Raw genomic sequence first — 21,864 nt, forward strand, 5'->3', positions numbered from 1 at the left:
TAGTGCTCAGATTTTTTTGTTTCCAATACAAGGTGTGTAGAGCGAAATGAGAAGACTGAGCATCAGTAGTCTTCACTCCTTCTAAATTCCTGATGGTAGGGGTAACCACGGGCATTGCCTACCAGTCCTGACCTATAGAAGGATACTTCCACTGGCAGATCTCACTAGAGCTAGAAGGCGGCAGCAGACATCTAGCTGCAGAAGGGTCTTGCTTCTCCCAGTGATGACAGAACAGAACTCTCCGTTGTCTGCACTGACTTATTATGAATGCTTATTACACTGGCAAGCACTTCTCTACACTTCAACTTCTGGTTGCAGCCCTCTAGACTTGGTGAGCAATACATGTTCCCTACCATGTACTTGAATTTGGCTTTGCCATTTATCTTTATGCAGATGTGAATGATGACACACATCTATCCCAAGTGATCTGGTTACTGTACCTGCTCAAAGAAGCCGTGCTGCTCATACGCAATAGCTGTAGCGGTCTCTGGAAACTTGCATCGCTTCTGCCACAAACCAGCCCACATGTCTTCCTCTTGGAGTAGAGAATATAATTCGGCCAAAGAATCAAGGATCTCCTGAAAGGGATAGAAGCAGGCATTTGTAGATGTGGCCATTCAGAATCTTTGGAGGACACCTTAACTCCAGAGTTACATTTTACAAATGAAAAAAAAAAAACCTACTAATCAAAAACTTAACAACGAAAGCAAAGTGTTAGAACTGCTTCACACGCTGACATTTTCACAAGAGGTGTTGACAGAGCTTAAACGATGAAGCAGAATATGTCAGTAACACATCTGACACTATGTAGTGCAATAGTTCCCCCTGTACAGATGTGTTCTCATACATTATTGCTGCAGTCACGCCAAGCAGCCCCTGATCCTGCGAGGCTCTGCTGGTGTCAGATGTCCTTTTTTGTCAAATATGTGTCTTGGCGACCGTCAGTAAAGCAAGTACATTTTGTGTCTAAAAAAAACATATTGCTATGCAAGGGGAGAAAATACATTTATATTGTTTCTCTGCAGGTAGGGAAGCCAATCCTGGGTCATTTTTCCATCCAGGTCAGAGGTCACGCTGTGCAAGCCACACATCAGCTCTGCCCACCAGGCTCCCGTTTGCCCAGCTCTCAGCTGCACCGCCTGTACTGCCCGCCTGGGGTCCTGTCCTGGTACAGCAAGGGACGGGAAAATCCTACATACGAGATCCCAGTATTGGAAACTCCAATCCCGGGATTAAAATCACTGCATTTTTAGGTAAAACCCTGGGATCCCGCTGTTCCGGATCCCGGGATTGGCCACAATATCTATGGAGTTAAATACTGCCTGATTTTTCATGTAGCCCACAGATGTTAAACATCTTCTTTTTATACTGCAGATTTCAGTTTGAGCACACCCCATCCAAATCCACCTCTCTATGCACATGCAAAGGGGGCCGATTCAGACGCATTTGTAAAGGGCCGAATTCGTCCCCCGTCCCTGATGATTGGGGCCGGGGTTTGTGCATGCGCGGACAGGTCTGAATCAAGCCTCTAGTCACATCATGTTGCAACAAGGCTGTTACCTAGGAGACCATCAGACCAGTGTAATATATTCTGCTATTCTCTGTCTCAGAGAACAGTAACATCATTTGTGTCTTTTGTCAATCTAGCAACCAACTGGCAAAGAACAGTAAAGTAGAGACTAATGAATAAGGAGGTATCCAATCTTTTTTCCGACAGTCAGCAATATCTGATAATTCGACTTTTGGATACGTTCCGACAGTCGGAAAAGACGCAGATGGGCAAAAACTCTTTGATCCTGTGCATTTTGTGGAAAATGGTCACAGATTTGACAATGCAGATTCCGCTTTTTAAAAATTTGAATCTGCTTGGGCTTAGATGCATCCAAAAAACCGCCACATTATATAGGTGTGTGCAGATCTTTCCGACTGTCTGAAATATCGGCACACATTGAATACCCCCTAAAGCAAGGATGAGGAGCCTTCGGCCCTCAAGCTGTTGTTTAACTACAATTCCCAGCATGCCCTGCCACAGTTTTAGCATGGCCAAATAGCAAACTGTAGCAGGGCATGCTGGGATGTGTAGTTCAACAGCAGCTGGAGGGCTGGAGGTTCCCCATCCCTGCCCTAAAGCCTTTCCATGGTCACCTGCAGAGGTGTCTCTTAACTTCTCTGCCCACCAAGACATTACATAGTATATTAAAGGCAGCTAAGAGTTAACATTTTTATGGGAAAATTCTGTTTCAACTCTGGACTCAGGCTGTTCATTATTAATTATATTTAAACAGCAGTTTTTGTCTGGCTTTTATTATTTGAACATCTCTGTCCACAAGATCGGAGCTGAGAAATTACCGAGCAAAGGGAAAATTGAATCAAGTTATAATGGCCGGGGATACACTTTCATAGCGCATTTGGCACGAAAAACAAAGTACACGGAACATTATCAGCGCAGTAAAAGATTATTTCTCTCCTCCTGACTGCGAGCCAAAATCTATATAAATACCTTCTCCAAAAGTGCTGATGCAGAATGAATGACACTTACTTGCTGGGGCGGGGTGATGCTCTCTTGTTCATAAAATTCGCTTGTCTGCTTCGGTTTGATCTGAAGACTGAGCCCTTTCTCGAACGCCTGATGCTCTAGCATAAGCGTGGAGCGGAACCACAAATTGTGCGTCTTCCCCAAGTACTTCAGTACACAAGGTCTGATGGGGATTGGTGGGACGCACTGAGACATGGCCTCTACGAAACAGTTCAAGGCGCTCGGCTGGCAATCTCTCTGCACCTGGTGGCTTCCGCTGCAAAGGAACGGACTGATTTCCCCAGCCAGTGCCTGGGAACAAAACAAAATAGCAGTGATTGTAAGCTCCAACGAACTGGGACCCTCCTGAGCACCTGTATCAGTACATAACTGGTGAGCGATGAAGGACGCCTTGTGAATGATAAGCAGCCATACCTACTGTAACACACCAATTTATATCAATTTATTAACGCTCAGGGTCCGTTCTGCTTACTTTCATCACCGTCCTTCCCATCCAATTCATTTCACTTCAGGGAGGACGCATTCTATTCTGACACGCATTTTTTACCAACAATCTGGGTGGTGGTGGCGGCGGCACGCATGGGGGGGGGGGTGTTAGTGATAGGGGGAGAAGGTGCAAAGGAAATGAGCAGATAAATAAAGCTCATATGGTAATGTTCACTTATTTCCCACCTCTAAATCACTCAAATTGATTGATTTATAAGCACTCTCCTACAACTTACAACAAAATACACAGCTTATGTGTTTTACAGCCATGTATCTCTATCAGACTGGTTTCTTTTTGCAGCTCTGGGACATGATACGGACCCTTCTGTGTGCTCTGTATTTTGTAATCAGGGTCATTAATAAGGCTGTGCAATTGGTGCAGTTATACAGAGCTGGGTAGGTTTCATTGCTATTGTCCAGTGATTTTATACTTGTGGCACCCTAAAGATTAAAAAATTGCCAGGGCACACCATCGGACCCCTACAGGGAAAACCACATTGACCCCCACAGGAATAAAAACAAAACCATTTGTTTTTGACAATCACACTGGTCCCCACAGGTAACAAAAATAAAATACATTGGACCTCACATGAGAACAAGAGACCAGTGAATGCCAGTTGAACTGTTGGGGGTGGCTGTAAACTAGTGCGAACATCTCTAGCTCTGGTGGCACACTTGAGGACAGCTGAAGGCACACTAGCATGTCACTGCTAAGTGGTTAAAACATGCTGCTATAGTCCCTGCATCTTGCTAGCCAGGGTCTAAAACTGAACCTTGCAGCCCGTGGCGCAGCCTGAGGATGCACAAGGCAGAGCTATTCCTCCCAGCAAACTCTGCTTGGAAGAATATGACATGACGCGCTCCTGGGCATGGAGGCACAGGGTGCAGTAAAGTCCGGTTACGGTGCTATTTGTAACATGCGTTGATACATTCCATGACCGAAACATAATAAAAAGCAGCATCACGATACAGATACATGTGTAGAAAACAGGAGGGATAAAAAATACCATTCAGAATGCGGACAAATTACCATGTCGTCATTTCAGCCATATCGACATTCTGAATGGCAACATAACATAGAAAAACAAAACATTAATTATTTATTTATTCTATTCCACAGCAAAGAGTAAAAGACCACGGAGGTAGAATTAGATCTAAATGTCACATCGCAAAAAAAACATATAAGAAAGGAAAAAAGGAGATTGGGGGTATGTACACACAAAAAGGAATTGCATTCCTCCTTACATTAGTAATGATGCTGAAATGGGCACAATATGAGAGCGGTGAAAATTGAGTTTTGTTGCACTATACTGCCTCCTAGTGGAAGCAGATATCCCCCTAATGTTATTCATCTTAATACTCTGAATAACGGAATGAGGAGAGAGCACCATTAAGTACAAACAAAATGATGTGCAACATTTACATATTAATTGGATAAACGCCACTGCTCCGAGTCCCCAAAACAAGTTGGATCAGAACAAATGAAAGGATTGCATTGCATACACAGACATTGCTACATAACTACTTACATGCTGCTGGCGGTCAGAAAGAATTTTCCATAATCTGGGAAAAAGTTGGATCCAAATCTTCTCTGCCAAAGGAGTTGAAATATGGCACAGCTGGACAAAGGCACTTAACAGAGCTCCCGTCTGCAGTGGGTAAATGGGGTTGGTGTGGAGAGAAGATACAATGTAAAAGTGATTTACCTGGGTGGATGTCAACAACTACAGATAGAATACAGTGTTCCTACAGCATCAAATCACCGAGGGTGACATTCCCAGTGTTCATGACAAAGCAGCAAATGACAAGCGACACGGACCTTAACCTCACGTAGCGAGTCCAGGAATTTGTCGTGTCTGTTGGTCAACATGTGAAGCTGATTGCCGATGTCTTTTTCCGATTGCTCCTTAGTTTTCGGGTTGGTGCTTTGATCACCTGGCGCAAGCTCAATATCAATTTCAACGTCCTAAAGACAAGACAAACCAAATTTAGGAGAACCCAAGTTCTGCAACCAGCCCAACGCACTGTGGTCCTTAGCACATAGCCCCGTAGAACACCGTAAACATTGCACTTTACTGAGTCTTCCCATTTCTATCACACTCAATGTACATAATCTAAGCAGAGCTTTTCATTTACTGTGCACTTTGAGGACTCATAGGCACTTGAAACTTCAAAAGGGATACCAGATAGTAGAATCTGGGCTGATATGGACAAGTGACCCCAGCTGTACACGTTTTATTAAAACACGAAGGAGAAAAGTCCGAAATTATATACAACGAACATGTCCAAACCAATGATGTTAGAAGCTTGTATTCCCACAGAATAAAAAGGATAGTTTGTATAATTGCAGAAAGCACTCTGGGAGGGAATGGCTTGTTCACTACACTGGCTAAATGTAGCTGAATTTGCAGATCTAGACAGCAGACTGTACAGATGCTATTGGCATTAGGGCAGGGCTGACGCTGGGGAAGGGCGGGGCAAACCGTTACAAATCCAACATATTCCAGCAAAGATGGCTGAATATGTTCTTGTATTGCTGTATGACTGACAGAACTGCCCTTTAACCCTATACATTCCATTTTCACTTTTGGGCAGTTTGCCAAAAGGGTGTTGTAATCCAAGCATATGTTGGACTTAAAGTATTGACGGCAATACAATATTATTAATCTATTTGCTATCACTATATTCACTTTTTTTTTTTTTTTACATAGTGTACAATGCTTTACGTACTAAAAATAAAAATTACCAAGCCATAATTTTTGTGGCTTACTTCGGGCCTTTAAACCTTTAAACGCTTAGCAGAAGTGCCCAGAAAAACTTAAATAATGTCCCCCATACACACGGGACCTGTGAGCTTAGTGATGGAGGTAAGCACAGATCGCTCAGCACACGCAATGAACGAGCAATGCACAGTGATGTGCGCTGAACGATCTTTCATGGCCAATGTTCTCCAGTGAGAAAACACTGGTGATGACTAGATTTATACTGTATGCAGTATAAATTTAGTCAGGTAACACGAGGGACTGTGCATTGCCGTTACCAGGAAGTATACGCACGGAGCATTCAATGCTTCATTTCTAACAAATAGCCCTCATATGCAAGAGTGAAACTCCAATCTTTATTTAAAAAACAAACAAAAAAAAAACAAGTTCAATACCAATCATGAAAGCATAGAAAATGGGTTCCATCCAAGTGCTGTGCCTTCCATATAGTAATAACTGTAACTCAATGTATCACTATATGGCCACACTTTGCTCGATATTGTATCATGCACACCAACAACAAATTGTGCAACAAGGAGGTTCAAAGCTGCTTGGCACAAAAAAAAAAATGAAGACTATAAAAAGGTATCATTAAGACATTAATGAGATCTGTTCTTTGGACCACAGACAAGTAATCAGTGCAAAGCAAAGATGCTCCACTTTAAAGCTAATTACACTTGGCTCTAGTTTTTCATAAAAAATTTTTACTCTAAAGCATCCGGTACAAAAAATAAAACCACAATTTGTGCATATTTCTTTCCACAGATTTTTTTTGTACCATGTCGTCTTTATTCCCTCTGGAAACATGTTCATGAAAAAAAAAAAATAATCACTAAAATAAAACTTTATTCCACAAGCTTAGGGAGGCTGTTCAGTAGCGGTCTTACACGGCATAAAGCCGTCCGCTCCCACCACTGAGCGATAGACCATTTTAACAAAGCTTTTCTGTTTTTAACCCACAGATCTCTTGCTAATCTCTCTGGTGATGTTGTGAAGTAAAGGTTTTAGATTGAGGCTGACGGGTCTATTTTGACGAGAAATAGACTCAAAGCTCCTTGGTAAAAAGCGAGGCCTAAGGTTTCAACTACAGAGTACTTTCTATTTATTGTGTCCTAAGAGACTGGACATATGATGGAATCTCTCTCACACGTTTAACAATGGAAGAACCATCAGGAAAAAGATCTTGGCAAGATGCCTGAGCAACAAGCTTGTAAATGCTCCATCGCCGGCATTATTCTATGTTTGAACAGACTTTATATTTCACAGTATACATTAAAATACAACACAGAAAGTACAATCTAAACCAAATGGTTGCACTAAAAAAAAATACCATATACACACACATAATATATATATATATATATATATATTTTTTTTTTATTATTATTATTTTTTACTGCTTCAGACACGGCAGGCTGTGTGATTTTCTTGGAAGACATTACCTCTTCCTTGGATTCACTGTTTTCTCTCTCCCTTGGTTCCTGCTTGACGTGAGTAACCATAGCAAACGCTGCCCGTTCGTGACTGTCTGCTAGATTGATGACATTAGTGATAGATGGGAGCATGGCGCCCTGGCAGCTTGTGCCAATTGTAGTGTTCTTCTCACACACAGCCAGCAGGAGCTGCATGGATACAAGGCACAGAGTTCAGAGTGTTAATAGGAAGACAACTTATCTTTGTGAAACATGGCATGTACACAGCATAAGAAAAGGTCGAAGGAATTAATGTTAAGCAGGCAGGGATGAAATTATACAAACATGGAAAACTAGTAAGTAAAAGACGGTCTTAATTAGGTCTTTTTTGTTTTCCTACAGGAACTACTCTACATGTGTACAAGTAATAGAGCTAAGATGGAAGCGAAGTTACACAAAACAAGGAAAAATTACACAGAAAAAGGAAAACTGCACCAATCACTTTGAAAATAATACATGAATAAGCATAACTACAGATATTGCCGCATCAACGGTCATGTGTGACATCCATGGCAACTGGCATACTCTAGTGTGCATGCTCGTGTATCCAATTCACACACGCGACTCATAGAAAACAGGGCCATCTCTAATTCCATTGCTCCATATATCTCTAACCTCATCTCCATTCATACACCCTCCCACCCTCTACGGTCGGCTGACGACTGTCGTCTCTCCTCCACCCTGATCACTGCTTCCCATTCTAGAGTACAGGACTTTGCCCGTGCTGCACCCCTTCAGTGGAACGCACTCCCTCGCTCCATTAGACTCTCCCCGACCTTGCAAAGCTTCAAACGGGCACTGAAAACTCACCTATTCATCAAAGCATACCCTTCCACTGCATAAACCAGATGGTTCTCCGACCCCTTGCCTGTTTACATCCTGCTATCTAACCACCACCCACTTGCTTGCACCTCTTGTAATCTGTCTGTCTCCCCTTCCTACTAGATTGTAAGCTCCTCCGAGTAGGGTCCTCTTCCCTCCTGTTGTCAAAGCCCACTTCTCTTCACATGTCACTCACAGCTCTCCTATACTCCAACACTCAGTGACCATCTTCGTCTGCATACTCATCTCCATCATTGGCCTCAAGCCTCTAGTTGTATATTGATTGAGTCCTCACTACTTATATCCAAGCTGTAATGTGTATTGAACTGTGGCGCTCTTTATTTGTACTGTATTCTTGTTATTTATTCAATGTTATGCCAAGCTTTGTCTCCCTGTATTGTTTCTTTGTACGGCGCTGCGAAACACTTGTGGCGCCTTATAAATAAAATTATAATAATAATAATAATAATAATAGAAAAGCACTGAGCGGCATAGCAATTCTGCACTGCAGGTGTGACTTTGCTGCACCGAGCCGGTACAATCACCCATATCGCGGCAAACATGAGCACAGCTACTTCTGTACTTATGCCTAAGAACTTGAGGACTAATTTAAAGGCCCTAGCTTGTAAACAGTGGACACAATAAAAGCATCAATTTAACAAGATGGCTATTCTCTCTCACACACACAGCTCAGGTGTAATGTAGAGTACCTCGATACACTGCTTAATCCAAAAATGGTTGCCCATTGCTTCCCAGTTCTGTGAACACGTGACGTAGAGCAGACGATCGTACACACGACGCTTCATGGAGGTGTCAAAGGCCTCAAAGAATTTTGCTCGAATGTTGGGCTGCGCACAGCGCAGTCCAGATAGGAAAGCTGGCTCTAGCTTGGCGGTAAGCTCACTGCCAGATAGGTTCTCGTCTCTGTAAAAGTCAATGCACAATTCAATCAGCATATATGAGATGGGGGGCTGGACTGCACTCCCTAATTGTAAACATAAGCAGTGCTACCATGCTGAGACTTGCAGTGCAATACCAAAAAAAAGAGAATGCAGGTGCACACTTTAAAAGTAACTGCCAACCAGAACAATTATAATAAAGTGCAATTTAACATGTACAGGTGTTGACTAATGAAAACTACTTAAACTAGACACAACTGGAATTATTCTCATTATAGGCAGTGTGATAAAAGGGTAAAACATCTTCTTATTTCATTATTACTGATAAAAGTGCAAACTATATACCATCATATTTACTGATCAAAAACCGTACATTTACATATTTCTATTGCTTCATGTACCTGTAAACGTAATTAACAAGCTCTAAAAACTGGGCATTTAACTCGAGGTCCTCCGGAAAACGCTTCTCTATGTAGGTCATCATCTTCACCAGCAAAATGGATTTCTCCCGTAGTGTCGGAGTCTGCATAAAAATGGAGGCCAGAAAGCATGGTCACAGCACTGAAAGTTACATCAATAAAATATGCCGCTCCACATTTCAGCTGAAAGGTGGGTGAGCAATGCTGGCAGCATTTTACAGGCTGCCTCCTGGCCTTAATCTCTGCTTGCAGCCCAAATGTAAAGTATTTTTGTGCTAAGGCATTCAGGGTTCATTCTAAACCTACTGTAACAACGTGTGTTCTTACTCAACCAGTATACCTGTTCTCACACATGACCTTACAAAGTATCCTGTACTACTTTCCCACCTATGTCCCTTACTGTACTGGGCTTCAAAGACCAGCCCTGCTGGAGTAACACTAATACCCAAACGCATATACAGGTATGTAGAGAAGTGGTGAAGAATTAAGGATGCACATGTTGAAATAACTATCACCTTTTTATTTTTATTTGCCCCTGAACTCTAACCCATCCTAAACAAAAACAGGAGACAATAATCATTGATTTTTCATGAATTAAGGCCTAGACAGAATCCTAGAACATTCTTATTGCATATGATCCCAAGAACAATGTATATCCTGCTTCTGGCCCAGTCACAGCTCAGGCTATGGACCAGATCCACTAAGCTTAAAAAGTGATAAAATGGAGAGTGATAAAAGCCAGCCAATCAGCTCCTAACTGACATGTCAGACTGTTTATAAAATGTCAGGCAGGAACTGATTGTTTATCACTCTCCATTTTATCACTTTTGAAGCTTAGTGCATCTGGCCCTGTATGTCTTATTAAAATGAAATGCTCTCTACTGAATAAAATATAAAATTGCTGTTTTCACTTTAGAAGGCGGAGAACCAAACTTAAAAAGGACTGACATTGGAGTCTAAATTTAAATAAATAAATTGCAAAATTACTGGAACATCCATTTGTAACATTAGCATTTTCACAGCTGAATATCTTTAGTCACTGAAAACAAATGTCCACTTTCACTCTGTCCTGTAAATGTTAATGAGCAGTATTGGGGAGGGGGGGAGAGGTTGAATGGAACCCAGCGCATTCCCAAGGTACCATGGTAACCACTCACCGGCGATCATGAAACCAAAAAGGTGCTTACCACAAAATCACCTCTTCATTGCTAAATTGAATAATAACACTTGAAGTTGCCCTCTACCTGCTTTCATCCATTTATTTTCCACACTGTGGTACTTATCTACAGAGTAGTCAGTAAACCTGAGTAATCCATTCATTAGGACAATAAACCCTCCACTCAAAACATGGTTTTAAAAAAACAAACTGTTTTGCAGCTCACCTGATTGGCTACCAAAGGCGTGTTGCTTTTCAGCCACTCCTCCACTATTTTCACCACAGCTCTGAGAATTTTTGCATCGGGGGATTTTTCAATGAGGGAGGTCAGAATGTTCTGAATAAAGTTTTTCCTCATTTCCATGCTCATCACTGCCAAGCGCGTTTTCACCAGGTCCAGACTCAGCATTACCAGCTCACTGGTGCCCGCTAGGGGATGAGAGGAATAGAAGCCGTTTAAAGGAGGCCTGAGTGGTGAGGAAGGGGGTTAGGCAGCTGCCGGTAAAACCATAAATCATTTGTGAAGTATGTAACCAAAATCATTAAGCCAAGCTAGGGGGAACGAAAAGTCTCACAGAGTATGGAAACATAGCAGGAGTAATTTTGAATGGGCTTCTATGATATTCCCTGTAGTTTAAGAACAACAAAATAAAAATATGTACCTGGATTGGCTTCAGCTGTTCCGGGAGTAGCCTGTGGGTTCAAATGCTCCCTAACCATCTTCTGTAGGGAGCGCATGAAAACGGAGATAAGCCTGTCAATATAGCTGGGGTTGTTGCTGCATGCAGACTTCAGAATCATCAGTGTACCTGCCCAAATCAAACAGAACATTATCAGGAAACACTGCTTCTGCACAAACCCTAATCTGTCCTAATTCCCAACCGCACATATGGATCTATCAGCAGGCAAATTTACCCCAGGTATTTTTTGTCCTCTATAATATCCACCTAACAAAGTGGGTCACAAAGGTTTGGCAAGGATATATATAAATCCTCATTCCGATATGATGTATCAAAATAACTTCTATCCTAAGTGTACGGAATAAAGCCAATGACAGGCTAAATACACACACATCCTTTTTAAGGAAAAGTGAAAACATCCTCATATATATCCTGGATAATTCAATCCCAAATCAGTGAATAGCACCACAACACACACAGCCCCATCTACCTACATTTTAAAGTCTATTTCACATTCATTCCTACTTTTTCACTTGATTGTATATATGTTTGTTGTATGTTCTAAATTTTAACCACTTAAACTTCGCAACTACAGTGGGTGTCTCCTGAATCCATGACCCAATAAAGATTGATAGGATTCCCCACTCTCCGATACCAATCTGGAAAAATGCTTCCATGAAATAGGCAATAATCCAATCCCTCCGGAGTGCATCCACCACAACTACTTTTTTCTTCCCCCTTTTTTTGTATCAGTATATCTAGTTGATAGGATAGCACCCCTGCTAACCAATGACAAAATAGCGGTCTATACCCTCATTATATAGGGTCTATATTTTCTTTTTTGTGTGCAGATTTCGACCCAACCCTCTCTCTTACCTATCAGCAGGAAACCCTGCTTCTGCACAAACGCTTCTGCACAAACCCTAACCCATACTTCACAACCGCACATATGGCACTATCAGCAGAAAACCCTGCTTCTGCACAAACCCAAATCCGTCCTACTTCCCAATCGTACAAATGGAGCTATCACCAGGAAACCCTTCTTCTGCACAAACCCTAATCCTTCCTACTTCCCAACCGTACATATGGAGCTATCACCAGGAAACCCTGCTTCTGCACACACCCTAATCCTTCCTACTTCCTAACTGCACATATGGAGCTATCACCAGGAAACCCTGCATCTGCACAAACCCTAATCCTTCCTACTTCCTAACTGCACATATGGAGCTATCACCAGGAAACCCTGCATCTGCACAAACCCTAATCCATCCTACTTCCCAACCGCACACATGGAATTTACTGAGGGTAAAACTGCTTCTAAACACACTAATTGATCCTAATTCCAGCGCACACATATTGGACTATCAGTGGGAAACACTGCTTCTGCAAAAGGAACAAAAAAATGGCTATGTGTTATATATCAGAATTCCTAATGGTGCTTCAGATTACCTCCAATATTCAAGCAGCAGTCTGACGTAGATACTCAAATATGTAAAGCGAAGACAACCAAAAACATGAAGATGGACTGAGCTAGAATATGGATCCAAATAATATTTTAATTAAAAAAACATTATATATATATATATATATATATATATATATATATATATATATATATATATATATATATATATATATATATATATATATATATATATATATATATATATATATATATATATATATATATATAAGAATTTATGCTTCTGCAAAACCCTAATCCGTACTACTTCCCACACACACATATGAAGTTTACAATGGGAATCTGCAGACACCCTAATCCCTTAACTATTAAACAAGACGGGGTGGGGTTTAACTGCTCGCTAGGCTGCAAACAGTTCTGAATCAGGCCCTTTGTACTAATTAGTGGACAAGCCTAAGGTTTAACCGTAATGAAAAAAAAAAATGCATCGCCAAGTTGTACGGTAAAACATAAATCCGCTTTCTCTTCAGTGCTGGCGCATTGCATATTTCTTAGCATCTGACCTTGAAGCACTTTGCAAGAAGCTGATTAAATTAAACTACAGTCTTCCTAAGTGTTTTCCACAATACACATTGACACCTGGCAAGCAAGCAATTCTTTAAGTAAAATTACACCTGTCTGCAGAGATCACAGGGGATGGCAGTGAGGGACGGCTAGCATTTACATTTTGCGCAGCTTAGGTTCCTTTGCGGTATTATTCCTGTTTTACTGACAGAACCAATTCATAGCAGCAGCGAGGATATAAAAAAAAAAAAAACACGGTAAATCACTGCTAGAAGTAACCTCCTGGGGACAAGTAAAGTGAATGTTCCCAATAGACAAGACTACATTAGGTTACACTTTGTTATAACATAAAGTGCACATATTAAACTTCTGAAATAAATGCGTATGCCTTGGATTATTCTATACAATCTATTTCCTAAAAGGGAAAAATAAAAGCTTTACCCTTTATTTAAAAAAAGAAAAGAAAGAACTTGTAGGTAAATCTAAGCTTATGAGAAGTCAAACTTCTAATACCACACTTTTATAGATCTCTGCAGGATGCATAACTGGATATTTATAGCAGTGAATTCTGGGAAATAATACAGATCATACTTGACCAAAGTCAGTGGGTTTCCTGTAATAGACACAGCCCACACAAGGTTTCAAAAGCATTTCATACTAAAGTCCGGCACACTTACCAAACAGCTGCGATGGGTTGGCATTTGTAGCCTTTTCATAATTAGTAAGACCTTCGTAAATGACTTTGCCCACAGCTGCGTATAAGCACTCCAGTTCTTCATATTTGGACGCAACACTTGAGCTACCTATAATACAAATCATAGGGAATTAGTGTCAAAGTACTCGTCGTAATATTTTCTTTCCCTGTATTCCCCCCAGAATGGAGTGTCACACACAGCGATTTGTGCCCAGGGCTCTGAGAAAATAGACGAACATACAAAATAGTTCCCCAATGGCCGGTTTAATAATACAGACTAGTGAATTTGGAACAGTAATGCTTTGTATTCTATATCTCATATACATCCTCAGATATAGGAGGGACAAAAAGCAAAGGTTTATTTTTTTCTGATGCAGTCTCGCAGCTGCTTTCTGCAACGGTTTTGAAAACCAAACTAAAAATCTAATTGGTTGCAATGAGCTACAACAAGTTCTTTTAAAAAGTGGCTGGTACTTTATCACTGGTCAATCAGCTCTGAAGTTTCATTTTTCAAACCCAGCCTGTAACTTGATAGTTAGGAGCTGATTGGCAAGTGATAAAGTACCAGCTACTTTTTCACTTCACCAGGCTTAATAAATCAGCCCCAGTATTGTATGCTAAAATGATCAATCTCCCAATTGAGCAAAGCAGCTAGTAGGAAATTGGTGACCCTTGGATCCATAGAACAATGCTGACATTCTTCCACTTGCAGACAACAAGGGTCCAAGACCTACTGACCAAGGAAAGCAGACTGCACCAGTGTCAGCACAAACCTACAAGCCAGGACTAGACAATACCCCTTTTGCGCCGCACAAATAACCAGTGTTGTCGTGCAGTGTGAAAGGGCCATTTCGAATATCTCGACAAGGGATAAAAAGTGCTATTCCTGGGTCGGAACTGAGTTGCTGGGCAGTGTGATCGGGTAACAAAGATCCAGAGACTCTTTTCCCGTTCACTTCTATGGAGGAGGCAGCAGCATCACCTCAGTGCTTCCTCCTCCCCCTGCTGTTCCGTCCCGTCCCCAGATGACATCAGTGACCTGGTAATAAGCTGGGTCGCTGTGAGCAGCTAAACACTGCAAATGCCGGGCAGCTCCCGGGACGGACCATATCCATATCCCGGGTGTGACATGCCATTTGCCATGTGAAAGGGGTATAACCCAGCCTGAACTTAAAATAGATAAGTGAATTCTGCAAACAAGTATATAAGCTATCTTCGTGGCATCCGCCAGTACTTTCCTTTCAGCTTTACACTGATCAAGCTACTGTATTTCTAATATTCTACAGCCCCAGTGGTGTGCGTGATTTCTACGTATCCTGGAGCCAAAAAAGAAAAATAGTGCTGTTTTTGCCTAGACAAGTAATTAAGGATAATTTATATTTAGAATGATCGGGGACTTCTAATAACCCACAGCTAAAAGCACTTATGAGCAGGCCAAGTTCTGCTTGCCTTAACACTTCATTTCCTTTTTGTTTTAGGGGGTTAGCTATGTTTAACAAGTGAAAAATTGCATTTTCCCATTAAAAAAAATGATGTGAAATTATAGAACTCATTTTGCAAGCCGTTTGGGGAATCTGCAGTCAATGAAATCACTTTCTGTAAGAGGATTACAAAATACATCACAAAAAGTGAGCGTTAAAACAAAAGAAGAGTGAGAAGAAGAAGAGAAGGGATTCTTCCTGCAGACGGGGCACACGTTCCTTCCCCCGGAGTACCCTAACCAATCTGAAAGTAGCCAACAAGGGACTCAATATTAAGTGGTTATTAGGAAAGGACTAGGCTGCTAGAACACAGTTATTACATGTGGGGGAAAAGGCTCAGATCCATCCTGTTACAATGTGGCGGCCCCTCTAATAATATTATTATTATTATTATTATTAGAAGGTCATCAGTTTTATATGATTAGAACCCTCTTTATGACTGACCCACTGAGATGCAAGTAATTGTGTGTCTGGAACAAACCATGTTTCTATGCAAGGGGAGCACATATTTATATTGTTTCTACTTGTTGGGAGGGGGGTGTACTGGAAAGGAGGTACGGTCACTAGTCTACCTCATTTAGGTCAACACGGCTATAGTCGACAGGGTTGGAAGGTCAACACAAGCATTAGGTCGACAGTCAAAAGGTCAACACGTTTTTAGAACCGCCATGTGGTGACAGGCAGTATTTCATGTCCTACCATCCACCATGGCGTGTAAAAGTGTGTCAAGCGCGGCTAAGTACTGTGCCAGAAGCATTGCGAGCACAGCGTGTCCATGTCTGCTGTGTCGGCATTCAGGACAAAAAAAAATATTATGAAAAACGCATGTTGACCTTCCCATTGTCGACCCAATGCTTGTGTTGACTTTCTAACACTGTCAGCCTACTTCAGGTATCGACCTAAGCCCTGTCGATCTTCAGTGTCAACCCCATGCATGTCAACCCAATGACCCATACCCCTGGAAAGGTGGCATTTAACTACACTTATTTAACAATGATCATCACCCCTATGGTTGTTGGAGCCTTGTAATCCTCTTATATGTATGTTAGGTTCTCCACTGGACCCAGAGTCTCTACTTTCTGATCTAACCATGCCTGGGCTGCTGGACAAGGACCCAAGGAGGATGCACCTACTGGCACTGGTAATGGTCTTCGTGCAGTGGTTCCCAATCTTTTTTTGAATCACAGCTCCCTTGAGTATCAGAATTGTTTTCATGGTACCCTCCCTAGGCCATAGGTTTCTTATTAACAGATGAAAAAACAAAACATTAAGTACATTGTGTTCCCATCATCTTTAATTATATGGTGAGAGACAGAATTTGAATTGGTTTGTCCAGATATTTTAAGATTGGCAGCCACCAGAACTCGTTTTGCCCATTATATTGATCATAATTGATCTGAATTGTCCTGGTGCACCAACCCGAGGCACCCCTGCTAGGGTGCTCACGGACACAGTCTGGGAACCACTGTCTTAGTGAACCGACAATTAAGATAACTTTTTCCTACTGTCTCTGCATAAAACTGGTGGAAGGTTTGTATCACTGTCTAAGTTGTATTTAAGTAACAGGTTTATAGCCCCTTGTTGTTTGTTTAGTAACAGAGCAGGTAAAGAAGCAAAGACATTGAGAAGACATGATCCAACATACTGGGCTCAGTGGGAAAGATGCTCATCAGTCGGGACAGTAGAGTATGGACAGCTCGTAGGACCTTGGTGTTCCCACAGGTCATGCATGCAGAGATTCCCCTCTGCAGAGGTTTGAAGCTGCTGAGAATACCAGGGTTCTGCAGCACAGTCAGCAGGAAGCTCAGCACCTCCAGCCCTGTGCATATGTTGGCAAAATTAGCTTGGGTCGGCTGTTCCTGGAATGGATAAGAGAGAGAAAAAAGCTTTACTAATGCATTACTCCACAGCATTGCAAAACAATGTTCATCTGCATACAGCAGCCGTGCCTTCTGGTGGAAATAAGGCACATAATGATGCAATTTACACAAAATATTGTTTACAGGCAGGAGGGCATTTGTCAGTCTCCTACATTGGTATTTCAGTGTTGCAGCTTTTTGGAAAACAGTGGTTAACCCTTAGCAGATTTTGTAAAAATAAAAAGGCATTGGTGACATGTTAGTCGATTGTTTCCCTACGATGTTCATAAAGTGAATGCCACAGCTCTCTCACCAAAGGGATGTATTAAACACACCTGTACATGCCATCATCATGAAACTTTGAAGTGTGTATACACGGTGCGATTTGACGGCCGCCTGGACCGGGCAGCTGCCGGCATCGGCTGGGAGGGACGGTGCGGGGTCCCTGCTGCATCGAGCAGTAATGCTAACCATTACACCATCCGTACTGACCTAAAGTAGTAGCATGTATAAAAAAGAAAACCCAAAATGGGTGTAATCTAATTAAGAATCTAGTTAGTGTTTTTCCATTGAGATGATGTTCTGCTTGGTTATTTCTAGGAATGGTCTGAACTTGTGCAATTTAAGGTGTTCGGTGGAGGCTTTGCATATGCAGAGTGGGATGTATGTACTATCAGTGCCATTCTGAGTAAATCAGTGCAGGGGACGGGCGAGGATGAGGAGTCGATGATATTAATGGCAGGTAACAGAGGATGGGTTATAGTACAGAAAGGAGTGGATAATGATAGCGGGTGCTATTACTGTGGATAGTGGGAGGTTAATTATAGTAGTTATAGGGAAGTTTGATGAAGTGTAGGGGGAACCAGTTTTCTCCCAAATCTCCAAAAACTTACATTATGCTGACCAAAACAGACTCTAAAGTGAGTACTTGTGTGTTCGGAAGTGAACTCTAATGGGATGGGGGCGACAAAAAAAAGGCTAAAATGTAATTAATTTTTTCTTTAATCCCCTATTGCAGGAATTCCAAAAACTCCACATAGATTTCAACATGGAAAATTATTTTAAAAACAATTACGTACACCATGACATAGTGGAAGTACAAGAAACCTAAAAATACACAACATTGGTTTGTTGCCCACATGCAACATGGGCAACAAAAAGCCAAATTAACTCTTTAATGACCAAATCCCAGGTAGTATGGGCATCTCAAAAATGATGCTCAAGCTCTAAAATAAACATTTTTTCATTTCATTTTTGTGAGGGGGGGGGGGGCGTTACAAATGGGAGACCTTTTTGGAGCAAGCAAGTTATATCTAATAATTTAGAGCAATAAACTAGTGAAACAAATAAAAAACCCTTCATTGAGCATAAAGGACTAAGGGCCAGATGCACTAAGCTTCAAAAGTGATAAAATGGAGAGTGATAAACAACCAACCAATCAGCTCCTGCCTGACATTTTTCAAACACAGTCTGTGACATGGCAGATATGAGCTGATTGGCTGGCCGTTTATCACTCTCCATTTTTATCACTTTTGAAGCTTAGTGCATCTGTCCCTAAATAACTCCATGACAAATGCCCCATCCTCATAACATTGCCAGTAAGGGCACCTTTGCATAAACCTAAATGTCAGCACAACCCTTAGCAGCAAACACCTGAGTCCCCGCCGAACCTCAGGGATGGTGTACGGAGATAAAGGCTCATCATTCTAAATACAAACACAATTTCCAGACTTCTGGAACGGATGGTGCCATTAAAGTATCAGAGTTAATTAATCAGCATCAAACAGCTTAGCATTTAGCAACAGCGATGAATGGCATTAGCATATAGGTTTGCTGAACACTGCAATTATAACATGCAATAATTTTCCCTACAAAAAAAAAACAAGTAGTACATAGAATCCTCATCAAACGAACCCTTGTTCCTTGAGCAAAGAACATTTCCCCATTGTTAAATTGCATTTGCTGGAGAAATCAGAACATCGAGCTGTGCGGCTAATTATTTGCGAGCTTGTTATGTATGCAAATCAGTGGAGGAGAACATGAAATAACAGTAACAGTTTAAGTTTGAGGATCCTTCTGATATGTGCTATGTTAATGGCTTCAGTAATATGGTAAAAAAATATACAGCCTGTTTGTTACCGTGAGGAAAACAAGTTTCTACTGCAGAAACACTTAAGTGTCAGGATATATCCAATGATAGCTAATATATTTGTTACTTAACACCAGGAGTGAATGTTTCCAACACAGGAGCAGCAGCTCTGTCCAAACGACAGCTGTATTAGAAATTGACACTGTGTTATGACTGGAGCTGCAGTCAGTTGTCAGAGCAGAGACAAGAACCACTGACAGGGGAGAGTTCTCCCAAACTCCAGTTCCTGGCATGGAACGCTCATAGTTCTGCTAGGAGGTTGGGGGAATTGAATTGGATAAAAAAAATAATAATAATCTATTTTTAAAATCAGACCATTGTGTAGGAGGAACACAAACAACTGTCACTTTCAACTGGCAGCCACTGTGATACAAGGTAGTTACAGAGGCATGAGCCAGAGGTACATTGTCCAGGTATATTGCTAACCCCCAATACTGCCGGGTATGTGTCACTGGGTTGACCTACATAAGGTCGACATGCATTGAGTCGACCCCTGAAGGTAGACATGGCTTAGACACATGAAATTGGTCGACGTGGCTAAAGTCGACATGGATGGAAGGTAAACAAGCATTGGATGGACAATGGCTAGGTCAACAGTCAAAAGTTCTACATGGGTTTTCATTTTTTTTTTACCCGAATGTCAACAGTCGACACCGTCACAGTGTACTGTGTGCACCCATGTCAACCTTTTGACTGTTGAACTAGCCATTGTCGACCTAATGCTTGTGTCGTCCTTCCACGTCGACCTATTCCAGGTGTCGCTCTAAGCCGTGTCGACCTTCAGTGGTCGATCCAATGCATGTCGACCTTTGGTGTGTCAATGTAATGACTGTATACCATACTGCCACTTCCCCAAGCAGAGTACGCACCAAATGTGCACACAGAGTACTGCATAAGCGCTCTATCTATGCTCTTACAGGACAAGTGCCCACCCTACATGACCAATGCCCTTCAGTGTGGCTTTACCAGCAACCGGTTCCTGCTATTTTAGAATACAATTCAGTGTTCTAAATGATATCTGTGGCTAAAGCAACAGGCAACTGAGAGCAGACCCCTACATGAGAGGATTATCACATCCCACTAGATAGAACATCCCACTAGAAAAGAACAAGACTATTAAGACAAATAGGAAAAAAAAAAAAAAAAAAATTTGATCATGTTCTCTGAATATAACCCAGCTTTCGCCCTAATACCATCTTCAGTAGATGCCAATACCAGCAGCAATAATGAGTCACTGGGCCTCCAATCTCTTTTGTATTAGCAGCAGGTCATGTGACCAACTTACCACAGTCATTAGAAGTTTATCGAACCACTGCAGTTTCAGCTCAGACTTGGGCCACATGTCAGCACGCAGGGCAGTCTTCAGGAGATTGACACAGCGTCGAGATAGCAGCTCTCCAGGCGAGCCGGCTGTATTGGAGTTGTCATTCACCTGCACAAACAGCATCAAGTGTATAACAGACTGTAGGAAATGCTGACAAGTTACCTCAAAGTAACACACTGCTTAGGACAAAATGTAAGAAAATGCAATTTCCCTCAAAACCACATCAAAGGATCATTCACACCTCAAGTCGACACTTTGTCAATAAGTCAAATTATAATGGTTGCCAGCACCCTTTTCCTCTACAAGACTGCACCCATGGATCTGGCTACTCAGATTATAAGAGAGGTGCTAGATCTTGCAGCAAGATCTCTTGGGGACAGAGAATGTATCAAACCTTTAGAGTGGGCAAGTGAGGCGGTACCCATAGCAACAGATCAGCATATTCTGGGTGGGATGCTCCAAAACAAAAATGCGGCAAAACATCCGTTATCTGTGTTTTTACCGCATTTCCATATGCTCTAAACCCCTCCGCAGCGCTGGGATTCTTACCACAGTGCTGTGTTAGGGATCAATCACAAATCCCTCCCACCACGCTCCGTGGTCGGCCCCGGTGCTCTGCACATGCGCAGACGGACTCCCGGGTCTCAGGCCCGGAAGTCCAGCGCCGGTGCAGCATCGCAAAGAACAGCACTTATCGGAAGACAGATATCACTTAGGGAGTACTTGGACTTTTAAAACGGGTATGGATCATTGGAAAGACAGCAACTAGGTTGACATGTGATGAGGTTGACACAAGCATTAGGTTGATATGGGTTAGGTCGACAGTCAAAAGGTCGACATGGGGTTTTTCACTTTTTTTGTCCCCAATTTCGACACAGTCGCCGAACACTGAAACACAGCACCGATGCGCTCGCCATGGTTCGGGCACGGTGCCTCACTACACTCGGCACACTATTTTATTCTCCCACCTCATATCCTAGTGAAAGGTAGGGAATGAATTACCGCCTGTCGGCACATGTCGGCTCAGAAAAAAAAGTGAAAAACCCCATGTCAACCTTTTGACTTTTGACCTTCCCCATGTCGACCTAATGACCTGTCGACCTAACACATGTCGACCTAGCGACCGTATTCCTTTAAA

General features: G+C 42.0%; 1 protein-coding gene across 4 annotated transcripts in view; it reads right to left on the reverse strand.

Moving 5' to 3' along the window:
* The window catches only part of TRRAP (transformation/transcription domain associated protein), a 136,760-nt gene that overhangs the window by 51,635 nt on the left and 63,261 nt on the right, over nucleotides 1-21,864 (reverse strand). For all 4 annotated transcript variants that reach the window (XM_083153159.1, XM_083153160.1, XM_083153162.1 and 1 more), the window contains 12 exons: nucleotides 20,688-20,834; nucleotides 17,040-17,253; nucleotides 13,897-14,022; nucleotides 11,215-11,361; nucleotides 10,779-10,981; nucleotides 9,379-9,500; nucleotides 8,789-9,002; nucleotides 7,227-7,406; nucleotides 4,842-4,988; nucleotides 4,552-4,671; nucleotides 2,540-2,827; nucleotides 441-578 (listed from right to left, as the gene is read on the reverse strand). In XM_083153159.1, the coding sequence (XP_083009285.1) occupies nucleotides 441-578; nucleotides 2,540-2,827; nucleotides 4,552-4,671; nucleotides 4,842-4,988; nucleotides 7,227-7,406; nucleotides 8,789-9,002; nucleotides 9,379-9,500; nucleotides 10,779-10,981; nucleotides 11,215-11,361; nucleotides 13,897-14,022; nucleotides 17,040-17,253; nucleotides 20,688-20,834 (2,046 nt within the window). The remainder of the gene's footprint in view (nucleotides 1-440; nucleotides 579-2,539; nucleotides 2,828-4,551; nucleotides 4,672-4,841; nucleotides 4,989-7,226; nucleotides 7,407-8,788; nucleotides 9,003-9,378; nucleotides 9,501-10,778; nucleotides 10,982-11,214; nucleotides 11,362-13,896; nucleotides 14,023-17,039; nucleotides 17,254-20,687; nucleotides 20,835-21,864) is intronic.

Source organism: Crinia signifera, chromosome 7 (genome assembly GCF_055691185.1).
Source record: "Crinia signifera chromosome 7, ASM5569118v1, whole genome shotgun sequence".
Lineage (NCBI taxonomy): Eukaryota > Metazoa > Chordata > Amphibia > Anura > Myobatrachidae > Crinia > Crinia signifera.